Here is a 12,339-nt window from a genome sequence, read left to right as displayed (position 1 = left end):
GTCAGTTAAGTGTCCGACTTCAGCTCAGGTCATGATCTCACACAGGGCTCCACGCTGACAGCTCAGAACCTGAAGCCTGCTTCGGATTCTGTATATCCCTCTCTCTCTGCCCCTCCCCCACTTGTGCTTTGTCTCTCTCAAAAATAAACATTAAAAAAATTAAAAAATTTATCAAAATTAGACTATGTTAAATAAATTAAGGTTTACATGGCAGAATGAACAAAAATGAAAAAGCAAATGTCAGCCTAGAATATGTGCAACATACATAAAATGGTTACTACTTACTACAAACACCTGCCACCAATCAAGTAAAAATAACAAAAACAAACAAACAAAAAAACTCTTGATTTAAAAAAAGTCAGAGAGAGGCTCCTGAGTGGCTCAGTCTGTTAAGCAGTCTCTTGGTGAATTCAGCTCAGGTCATGATCTCATGGTATCCTTCGTGGGTTTGAGAGCCCTACACTGGGCTCTCTCCCTCCCTGGTCCCACCCCACTCCAGCTCCCTCCCTCTCTTTCTAAATAAACAAACTTAAAAAAAAAAAAAAAAAGTCAAAGATACGAAAGGCAATTCACAGAATACAAGTGACTAATAAGCATATAAAAAAATCCCCTACCTCCTGATCAAGGACATGTAAATTAAAACAAGATACCATTTTTTTTACCCCCAAGAATGACAAAAATTAAAATGAGAGTCTTGAGATTTGAGAAAAAGGACATTTTTATACATTGTTGGTAGAAATGTAAAATAATATGACATTTGGTGGGCAATCTCTATCCTAGAAATATCTGCATAATTACTTAAGGATGTATGTGGCAAGGATGTTCGCTGCAGCCTTTTACATAAGTACCAAATAGGGTTATAGGATTAAACAAACCATAATCCATATGCCTGAAACAGGTACAACTTGCACACCCTTGTGCTCACTCCATTTCCTTCTCTTGACCTTCCTAGTCAAAGTCAACTTTTTCCTCTGAATTCCCCACTCTTATACCCTATACTTTAAGTAATTCTGTGTTGATCTCTCCAAAACTAAATCACAAGTTCTTGGTGTAAGTTCTTAATCATGTTTGTATTCCTTATAAAAGGTGATCTTGGTTGAATAATGTGGGCTAGAAGCCTAAAACCACACCAACTGATTCTTATTGTTTACCTCCATTAAAAATATCATTTGGGATTTTCTTCTATTAAAGTATCATATTACTCATTATAGAAATAATAAAAAAAACAGAAAATTTAAAAAATGTAAACCATCTGTAGTGCTACCCTTGAGAGAGAACTACTATTAACATTTTAGTGTAATAATTTTCCAGTTTTTATTTCCTTTTATTTATTTTTTTAAGTGCCTATTTATTTTTGAGAAACAATATGAGCAGGAGAGGGACAGAGAGAGAGGGGACACAGGCTCCAAAGCACACTCTGCACTGACAGCAGAGAGCCCAATGCAGGGCTCAAACTCATGAACTGTGAGATCATGACCTAAGCCAAAGGCAGACGCTTAACCAACAAAGCCACCCAAACACCCATTTATTTCCTTTTAAAAAACGTATTTGAATCATACTATATGTACAATTTGGGGGTGGTTTGCTCTTAAATTTTCTTTTACGTTATTTTTAATGGCTACAGAATATGGTGTCCATGACATAGATTTATATACTGTTCATATAATTGAACTATTTAGTCCACAAAGCTGAGCAACTGCTTACTGTCTGGCACTGTGCTAGGCAGTGGGTTTACAAAAGTGAAGTCAGTTATCATCCCTGCCACCAGAGAAAGTTTAATTTCAAACACCCAGGCAACCGAAACATAATTATCTACCAGCTATAATGAGTGCTATGAGGAAACAAGTAGGGGGCTGAGGAAAAGAACAATCTGCCTTTGTGACTGGTTAGAGACAGGCTCTCTGAGGTCACATTTCAGCAAAAACAGAAAAATGAGGAGCTGGTCTTGTAAGGCTGAGGTAGAAAAACTCCTGGCAGGAAAAAACAAAAACAAAAAATGTGTGTGCCAACAACCTTAAAGTAGCAAAGAGTTGACTTGAAGAACTAAATAATCAGTACAATGGAAATAATAGAGGTAGGAGGAAAAGGCCAAAAACCAGGTTAAAGGCAGATGATGGCTTTGTTAGGCCAAGGTAAAAAGCGTGGGTTTTATTTTAAATAACCAAAGTGGGTAAGTGGGGAAGTGATGCAATCCAATTTACCTTTTACCACCTCCTTTAGTACTGTGTGAAGGGACACAATTGTAAAACAAAATCAGAAAGCTGTTGCTGTGGTCTGGAGACCAGAGGGCAATGGCCTGAACTAGTGACGACGTTTTCTACCATATGTCTTTAATTATAAATAATGCTGTAATTAGTATCTCTAAATACATGTAATCTTTGAATTTCTGATTATATCACTAGGATAGATCTCTAGAAGCAGAGTTATTGGGATAATGGTAAGAACTCCAAGCCTTTTTATATCCATAAAGGTTTAAGTTGTTGTTAAACTATTGGTACACCAATAGTGTATCAGTGCCAATACACATGTTAACAAGGATGAGTAAAAAAATCTCTAATTTGGTAGCCTAGAAAAGAAGCCTTTTTGCATTTGTTATTGTCTATAAAGCTAAATCACAAAAACCCACCCCCTCCCTATTTATTAGTCATTTGTATTTACTATGAAAAATTGGGTGTTTTGTTCCTTTTCGTTATGTGGATTTTTAATTTTTTTTTTAATCAATTTTGGAGAATTTTTTTTTTTTTTTTTTTTTTTTTAACATTTTTTATTTATTTTTGGGACAGAGAGAGACAGAGCATGAACAGGGGAGGGGCAGAGAGAGAGGGAGACACAGAATCGGAAACAGGCTCCAGGCTCGAGCCATCAGCCCAGAGCCTGACGCGGGGCTCGAACTCACGGACCGCGAGATCGTGACCTGGCTGAAGTCGGACGCTTAACCGACTGCGCCACCCAGGCGCCCCTGGAGAACTTTTTATGTAATAAGGGTATTGACACCATCAGGTTTAAAATTTTTTTTTTTTTTGTTTGTTTATTTATTTTTGAGACAGAGAGAGACAGAGCACGAATGAGGGAGGGTCAGAGAGAGAGGGAGACACAGAATCTGAAGCAGGCCCCAGTCTCTGAGCTGTCAGCACAGAGCCTGACGCGGGGCTCAAACTCACGGACTGTGAGATCGTGACCTGAGCCGAAGTCGGCCGCTTAACCGACTGAGCCACCCAGGCGCCCCGACACCATCAGGTTTAAAGTGAATATCCTTCAAATATAATTTTTTCATTTATCTTTTAAACTCATTTGGAATTCACTTTGGCATAAGGTATAGACAGAATTTGTCTTTTCTTCCCCAAATAACTAACCACTTGCTCCAGTCCCATGTAGTGAACAAAACACCCTCTGCCCTTACCGCCCTCTGCTCTCCTGTGCGTAATTCTAGTCTGGGTTTATCTACTCTATCTCACTGATCTGCTGAACTCTTCTTTCATCTGAATCACAGTTTTAGTTATTGACTTTTGATCAGACAACAGCCTCCTCCTCCTCCACTATCTTTTCTTTGTAAAAATGTCCTCAGCTATTTTATTTTTTATCTCATCTTCATTTCTAAGATGTTATTTACTTTGTTTTTAAACTCACTGGTATGTTTCATCAGTTATTAGAAACAACAAATATTTTAACTGCTAAGGTAACTAAGAATAATGACTAAAATACAGTTTAGATGCTTGTCCTCTATTACCTTGAATAATAGGTGCCTAACTATAAACTCCATTGGGCCCAGAAAACTGTGCTGTAGTCAAACAGAAAAATATTGCTAAGAGAGAAATTTTTAAACAAATCATATAAAAATAAGAATGAAAGAAACCCAGAAATTAATTCATCTAAGGCAAAAAAAGCGCAAAATTTCATTAAGCCTAAATGCATTAATTTCATTAGAGAATAAACAGTGAAAAGCTGTCTGAAAGTGCCAATTAATCATATGTACCTGTCTCACTAATTGTTCTCCTTCTAGATGAGGTAGATGGTCTAGAAACCAAATCTGAAGATGAAGGTTTCTCTTCCTGCAACTCTTGCACAGGGTCCTAAGCATGCAAGGTGGGGGGAGAAAAACAAAAACTTAACTTGTAACACCAGGGAGCTGAAAATTATTTGTTTAAAATAACCTAACTTTCAAGAAACATCACACTAGAATGCATTCATTTCAAGATTACCTTTTGATCACTCCCACCTTCAAGGTGACACCTATTTTCACTCACAGATGTGCCTGAATCTGATGGTTCTGATGGGGGAAAAAAAAACAACAACAACAACAAAGAATCACAAACTAGAAAAGAAACTAGTCTGTCAGTCCAGGAAAAACTCCTTACACAATTTAACCTTTCAACAAACATTAAATGTGTGTCTCCCAGGGGCCAACCCCATGCTAGATATTGTAGAAATAAGTAATAAGATTCAATTTTAATACAGAGGATACATTAAGAGTAATGAAAGTGTAACGAAAAAGACAGAGCAATGATTTTTTGGTAGGGACACAGCAAGGTATGAGGAACAAGGAGTCAGGAAAGGTTCCATAAAATTTAAAGAAGTAGGACTAAGAAAAGCTATTCCAGGCTGAGGAACACCCTGTGAAAAAAAAAATCCAGAAGTGAATTACCAACGCTTGTTACAGGGAACTACAGGTAGTTAATTATTACTAGAATATAAGCAGGATCATAAAGGATCCTGTGTGTCTTGCAAAATAGAACAAGGACATCAACAAACAGCACTCATGCCTTCAATCCTACATCACTGCATGCTTCCCAGCTGACACTTCAGAACCTTCCCTAGCACTGTTGCAGCCATTAAGCATAAAAAGGAACACGCAAGAAGGGGTGAGGGGTGAGGGAGGGTGAGGGAGGGTGAGGGAGGGTGAGGGAGGGTGAGGGAGGGTGAGGGAGGGAGAGGGAGGGAGAGGGGGGGAGAGAGGCGGGGAGAGAGGGGGGGAGGGGGGGAGGGGGGAGAGGGGGGGGGAGAGAGAGAGAGAGAGAGACAGACAGACAGACAGACAGACGGAGAGAGATTATCTTAAGCCAGCTCCAGGCTCAGCACAGATCCCATGACCCTGCAATCATGACCTGAGCCAAAATCAAAAGTCAGACGCTCAACCTACTGAGCTCAACCTACTGAGCCACCCCGGCACTCCTAAAAAGGTTTAATCCAATAGATAAAACTGTATTGTCTTTTTATCCAGAGAACAATAAAGAACCCATAAATGATCATTTTAAGCGGAGAGGGACAAATTACTTCAGCAAAATAGAAGAAAAAGAGAGCAGAGGCAGGGAAGCCAACATTAGAAAGTAACTGCAATAATACAAATGCAGAAGTATTAAAGCCTAAACTAAGGCATGGAAGAAAGATCAATTCCAGAGAAGTTAAAACCATTCACCAAGAGAGAAACTTCAGAAGACAAAGAGATTGGGATGGGAAGATAATGAACTAAAGTGGATGAAACTCATTCAGGTAGGTAGGTTTAGTTTTTAGTTGGATGTATAGACTTGGAGCTCAGAAGTCAGCATTTCAGATATGGAATATATACAGGTGCCAAAGATCATAATCAAATACCCTCCAAAACATTTTCATCTTAATACGAATGTCAGGCCCAAGTGTTAACACTTTGAAATTATGCACATTATCGTAAGTTTATTGCTTCTTTATATCATGGGTTATGTATTTTAAGTTGTACATATAGACAGGTTATATTACGTTTTAGTATAATAAAGGAGATGTTACAAAATAGATGTAATAAAAAGGAAGTACTAGGTGTGACAGGTTGAGAACACAGTTACAAGAGCTCTGAAGTTAATTCTACTAACTGAAACCTGAAACAAACACAGAAATAACAAATGGAAATAACCTAAGTAATCTATAGGTTACCATCTCATTAATATAATTTTCCTGGTAATCTACCAAGGTGTCTTTACATGAACCAATGAATACATCAGGTATAATATTTAAAAAACTTAAAATACTACTATAATACTATTTTTTTGGCCTTCATTTAATTTCATAAAGAGCTCTGTAAAACAATAAAGCATCTTGTTACCAGCCTAACAGTCACTTCTACTCTAGGATAAGACAGTAAGGCCCTTTTCTGGGTCTTAAATCCTAACTATGGAACAGTATTCAACTCAACACATTTATTAAACACTGTATTACTAAAACACTGTATTGATGCAAAATGCAAACCTGAGTAGGATACAAGAAATATAATCAAGTGAAACAAAACAATGTAATAATAAGGTCCAAATACAGAATAGTGGAAGCACAAGAGTGGCCAGTTTGTTGCATAAACAAGCTTTTGAAAACAATTAATTGTAGTTCAAGAACGGGCTTTAAGAAGTCAGGGGTGTGTTGGGAGCCAGCTCCTACTGGCAAAGAACTGTGTATCTTCTACCAATTCCATGTACGCAGCTTGAAAATGGCCATGGTGGGAGTTATTTACACGATGGAAATCAGCAAACACCACAAATCAGGGCTTTTCCTGAAGAGTCAGTGGGTTGTTAAACATTTACTAGCATACCACCATATATATTTATGTGTATCTCTCTGAAATACAAACCTAGTGCTTTCATCAGATTCTCAGTTAAGAACTGCAAGCTTAAAGATAGGCAAAGAAGATGCCGCTTACCTGAACAAACTGATAAAGTTTTGTCTATTAAATAAATAATAAATAAAAAATGGGCCCCATCTATTTGAATGGTCCTACTTAAGTATCTGTATTATTTCCCAAAACCTTTTAATATGTTTTAATGACATCTCTTCCAAGCATGGCCTTCTGAAATTATCTACCTTTCAGAAACAAGTGTTGGCAAGGATGTAGAGAAAAAGGAACCCATGTGCATGGTTGGTGGGAATGCAAACTGGTTCAGCCACTGTGAAAAACAGTACAGAGGTTTCTCAAAAAATTAAAAACAGGACTACCATATGATCCAATAATTCCACTTCTGAGTGTTTACCCAAAGAATACAAAAACACCAATTCAAAAAAGATAAATGCACCCCTATGTTCACTGCAGCATTATTTACAACAGCCAAATTATTTTATGGAAGCAGCCCCAGTGTCCATAGATAGATGAATATAGTATGTGTGTGTGTGTATTCTATGCATACATACACACACACACAATGGAGTATTACTCAGCCATAAAAAAAGAATGAAATTTTCCCATTTACACTATGGATATATATAGAGAGTGTAATGTTAAGTGAAAACAGAGAAAGACAAATACCATATGATTTCACTCACATGTGGAATTTAAGAAAGAAAGAAAAACAAAGAAAAAGGAGGCAAACCAAAAAACAGACTTTTAACTCTAAAGAACAAACGATGGCTACGGGGCGGGGCGGGGGAGGAATATGGGTGAAATTAAGTGATGGGAATTAAGGAGTGCACTTGTGATGAGCACTGAGTGATATATGGAATTGCTGAATCACTGTATTGTACCTTGGAAACTAATATAACACTGCATGTTAACTAAACTAGAATTAAAATAAAAATATAAATTTAAAAAAATAAGTGTTTAATAAATGTTTGTGAGATGCCAAAACACCCAGAAATTTTCTTTCAGAATATTAATACTGATATCCCCAGGCTTCAGTTAATGGAATAAGATATTTAACTTTACATATCACAAAGCTGCATTAGAATCTCAGTATTATTTTACTTCATGTAGTTCATTTCTTCCTCTTAAATGACTTCCACATACATAAAACGTCTTTAAAATATTTTCATGGTGTCTGTTTATGTTATTCAAAATTAACTTACCATGCTGATTGACTACTACCAAGTTTCTGTAGATCATTGTATATATTTTCCTTGTAGGGAGGAAAAAAAAGAGACATACGTTTTAAAATAAAAATATATTAAACTGGACTTAACCAGACTTATAAATACATATTAATATGAACTATATTGTGCACAAACTAAATTTTAAGTTACTGCATTCAGGGGTACTTGAGTGGCTCAGTCAGTTAAGTGTCCGAATCTTGATTTTGGCTCAGGTCATGATCTCACTGTTTGTGGATTCAAGCCCCACATTGGGCTCTGTGCTAACAGCATAGAGCCTGCTTGAGGTTCTCTCTCTCTCCCACTCTCTCTCCCCTCCTCTGCTCATGCTCACTCATGCTCTCTCTCAAAATAAATAAACTTTAAATAAATTACTGCAAACTGTACCACTGGTAAGCTTCTAGGCCCTAAAAAGCACCATGATAATTAGCTGTATGATTACCTACTGTTACTCTTATTTAATCACAAAGGTCCCTCTAGCTGAAAGACTTCGTATCTCCATTTCCTGAAATATGCCTTGTTTGGACCTCACCAAAAGACCCCAGAGAATGGGTGTGAATGCAGAAAGCAGTTTAATATATTTGTTTTCAAACAGAGAAGAAAAATTTCTAGCTCTGTACTTAAAGCTTAGAAGTAAACTGCCTAAAAATGTAGTGGGTTGTGCAAAACCTGCATCCTACATAGGAACTTGATTATAATTTTGACTTCTATCAACTCATGGACCAACCACCTAATGAATTTTCTTTCTTAATCTTAAAATTTATTTAAAGTTTCCTTCATTCATTTAGTAAATACAGACTGAAAACAAGGAATAAAATGGAAACAAATCTCTGCCCTCATAGAACTTATACCCCAACAGGAAGACAATTCAGTTATTCCAGCCTTCACTGATGTTATGGCACAGTTTTTTTTTAAACTAATGATTTTAGAGAATGTTATCGGTTACGTATCATTTCTAATTCCTATCATTAAGGGGAAGTGCCAATCCCAATTATTTCTTTTCACTCTTGGAACTAATGACACAGTTCTGTAAACTCATAAAAACCAGTATTCCTGTTCATACCCTTTTTCCAAGTTAGTAATCTCCCCAGTGTTTAATCTCTCAACATATTAAAATTCAAGTCAAAGATACTTTTTAAACTATGCTTTCAATGTGAGAAACTAGACAACTGTACCTCAAAACATTATCAGAAGGTTCAACACTCAGTGCAAAATCACCAACATAGTTATAAAATAAAGCTTATATCCCAAGGCCAAATGTAAAATAACAACATAAATGAATATTAGACAGGGACACCAGGGTGGCTCAGCTGGTTAAGCATCCGACTTCAGCTCAGGTCATAATCTCACAGTTCCTGAGTTCAAGCCCCATATTGGGCTCTTTGCTCTCAGTGCAGAGCCTGCTTTGGATCCTCTGTTTCCCTCTCTCTGCCTCTCCCCCACTCTCTCCCTCTCAAAAAATAAATAAATAAACATTAAAAAAATAAACATTAGACAAATGTGACTTAATGGAAGGATGTTTATATAATGTTGAATTAAGAAGCATGACAAAATTAAATATAGTATATTCACAACTGGGTTAAAACACATCTGCACATAACAGAAAAACAGGTAAAAATACCATTCAATGACAAACTATAGTCTTTTTTTTTTTTTTCCTATTTTTAGTTTTGTCTTTTCCTATTGTCCAATAATGCATACTATGCTTACATAATGAAACTGTTCTAAAGTTATAAATACTCCATTTAATTACCATCTTTTTAGCTATAATATTATTGAACATTAAACACTAGAACCTAGTTAATTGTTTCAGGTGAAAAGTATTCGTCCCATTAAGAAAAACATACAAGCTAAGGCTCTACACAGACTGTGCTAAACCACATGGGAAAAGGAATTCCAAATGTAAGGAAAGGATGACTGAAGAAACAGTCTTCACTGGGAATGCAAGCTGGTGCAGCCACTCTGGAAAACAGTATGGAGGTTCCTCAAAAAATTAAAAATAGAACTACCCTACGACCCAGCAGTTGCACTACTAGGTGTTTATCCAAGGGATACAGGTGTGCTGTTTCAAAGGGACACATGCACCCCAATGTTTATAGCAGCACTATCAACAATAGCCAAAGTATGGAAAGAGCCCAAATGTCCATCGATGGATGAACGGATAAAGAAGATGTGGTATATATATATACAATGGAGTATTACTCGGCAATCAAAAAGAATGAAATCTTGCCATTTGCCACTACGTGGATGGAACTGGAGGGTATTATGCTAAGTGAAATTAGAGAAAGACAAATATCGTATGACTTCACTCATATGAGGACTTTGAGGCAAAACAGATAAACATAAGGGAAGGGAAACAAAAATAATATAAAAACAGGGAGGGGGACAAAACATAAGAGACTCATAAATATGGAGAACAGAGGGTTGCTGGAGGGGGTGTGGGAGGGGGGATGGGATAACTGAGTAAGGGGCACTAAGGAATCTACTCCTGAAATCATTGTTGCACTATATGCTAACTTGAATGTAAATTTTAAAAAAATAAAATTAAAAAAAAAAAAAAAAGAAAAAGAAAAAAAACAGTCTTCAGTTCCCAGTAATTCTAGAAAGGTTATCTGTGTTAAACTTGGCTGATGAAGTGCTACGATATATGACAAAATAATCTCCAAAGTAACGAATGCTTAAATTTAAGCCTTTACCACAGGGTAAAGATGGTCTTTGAAAGTAACTGCAGTATTTTTTAATTTACAGTAACCATGACTAACATTTAAGTGTGTTCTATGTGTCAAACACTGCTTTTTATACATTGTCTTCATAAACTCCACATTAAGTATTTATATTATCCCTACTTTACAAATAGGGTAATCTAAGGTTTTGAGCAAGTAAATCAATTTACCAAGTCACACAGCTAGTAAATAGCTGAGCTAGGTCTCAAAGCCAGGTTTGTAAGATTCCAGAATGTAGGTTCTCAAGCAATATGCTATCTTACCAAGAAATTAAATTTCCACATCTTTTATATATACAGCAACAATTTTTCTCTGACAAAAGGGAGTGAAGGTGGAGGCGAAGTGAAACATTTGTCCAGTTGGCTTTTTACAATTGACTAAACTGAAGAATTACCTGTGTTCTTTCACAGAGAAGCTTGGCACTCCAAACAAATCCCCTAGGAGATCATTGGAACAATACACAATATGCTGTTGCTTCTCATCATATAATCGTTTAGTCATAATATACTGGCCAAGGTAAAATATAACCTGAAATAGAAATATGATTTCTGAGCATTAAAGAAAAGTAAATGTTAGTTTCAAAAACATTCAATACCTCATTCATCTAAAGATGGTTAAACAACCAGCAACCATACCCACAACCATCTAGAATAACCTCTCTAGAGAGAGAGGGAGACAGAATCTGAGGCAGGCTCCAGGCTCTGAGCTGTCAGCACAGAGCCTGATGCGGGGCTCAAACCCATGAACCATGAGATCATGACCTGAGCCAGAGTCGGACTTAACCAACTGAGCCACCCAAGCGCCCCTCCCCTTATTTCTATCTACTACTAAATGCATACCTTTTGTTTCCTTAACTAATTACATGATGATAATGAGGTCAAACCCAAGTTAACAGCCCTAAAAATATCCTTAACCTCGACACTCCCCTACTGTCTGTAGACTTAACTGGCTAAGCAGGCCTCACTGAAAGGAATATTCCCTGGTAACTATGGACTGAAGAGACTGTTGATAGACCATGGGCAAGGAAGAAGAGAACCTACACTCCTACCAAACATCCCATTAGGAAGTTTATAAAAAGTGTGGCTGGAAAGGAAAATGATCTGGAGTCTCTTCTTGACCCACTATCCCAATGTAGATAAGGTACTTCAGTGTTTTAAGCAATCTGGGACCCATAAACTAAGTGAGAGAGATGGGGAAAAGGCACATTTCACTCACAGTGAAATTTTGCCTAAGATGACCCAATCTCTCACTGAAAATCATGCTTCTGTGCACAAATTTCAAGCTAGAGAACAATACATTGAAATGTATCCATTAAATAGAACATATATGTTCATGAATCAGCTCACCTCTATCCCAGAAAGATCAGTATACTGTACTCATGTATCTCTAGTGCAGAAGTTCTTAACCTGGGATCCATGGATGCCCAAGAAGTCCTTGGATAGAATTCAGGGGGTCCATTAATTTGGATGGAAAAAGAATTTCTGTATTTTCACTAACTTTTCACTGAAATTTAGCTTTCCTTCAATTATGAATATAGGCAACAAACCACAAAGTATTAGTAATACCTGTGATTTTTGCCACCAATAAAAACCACAAGTGTTTTCATATCATATTATGCTTGGTGTAAACATCTCAAAATATTAACTATACTCCTCAAAATATTAACTATACTCCTTGAAATTACATTTATTAGGTCTACTACTAAATCTTATTTATGTGTTAATAAAAAAGCACACACACAAAAAAGCACATATATCAAGCTTGTTTACTATTTGAATAACTATGTTACATAATTTGTTTCTTT

General features: G+C 36.7%; 1 protein-coding gene across 7 annotated transcripts in view; it reads right to left on the bottom strand.

Annotated features, from left to right (window-relative positions):
• The window catches only part of MDM2 (MDM2 proto-oncogene), a 33,349-nt gene that overhangs the window by 16,304 nt on the left and 4,706 nt on the right, over positions 1–12,339 (bottom strand). For 4 of the 7 annotated variants that reach the window (XM_060657020.3, XM_060657018.3, XM_060657019.3 and 1 more), the window contains 4 exons: positions 10,930–11,063; positions 7,792–7,841; positions 4,200–4,267; positions 3,974–4,070 (listed from right to left, as the gene is read on the bottom strand). In XM_060657020.3, the coding sequence (XP_060513003.1) occupies positions 3,974–4,070; positions 4,200–4,267; positions 7,792–7,841; positions 10,930–11,063 (349 nt within the window). Of the gene's footprint in view, positions 1–3,973; positions 4,071–4,199; positions 4,268–7,791; positions 7,842–10,929; positions 11,064–11,881; positions 11,969–12,339 lie in introns of those variants that run through there. The other 3 variants (XM_060657023.3, XM_060657021.3, XM_060657022.3) reach the window with 2 other exon arrangements.

This window comes from Panthera onca, chromosome B4 (genome assembly GCF_046562875.1).
Source record: "Panthera onca isolate mPanOnc1 chromosome B4, mPanOnc1 haplotype 2, whole genome shotgun sequence".
Taxonomy (NCBI): domain Eukaryota; kingdom Metazoa; phylum Chordata; class Mammalia; order Carnivora; family Felidae; genus Panthera; species Panthera onca.
The sequence above is the reverse complement of the archived record's forward strand: the minus strand, read 5'-3'. Positions and strand labels throughout refer to the sequence as shown.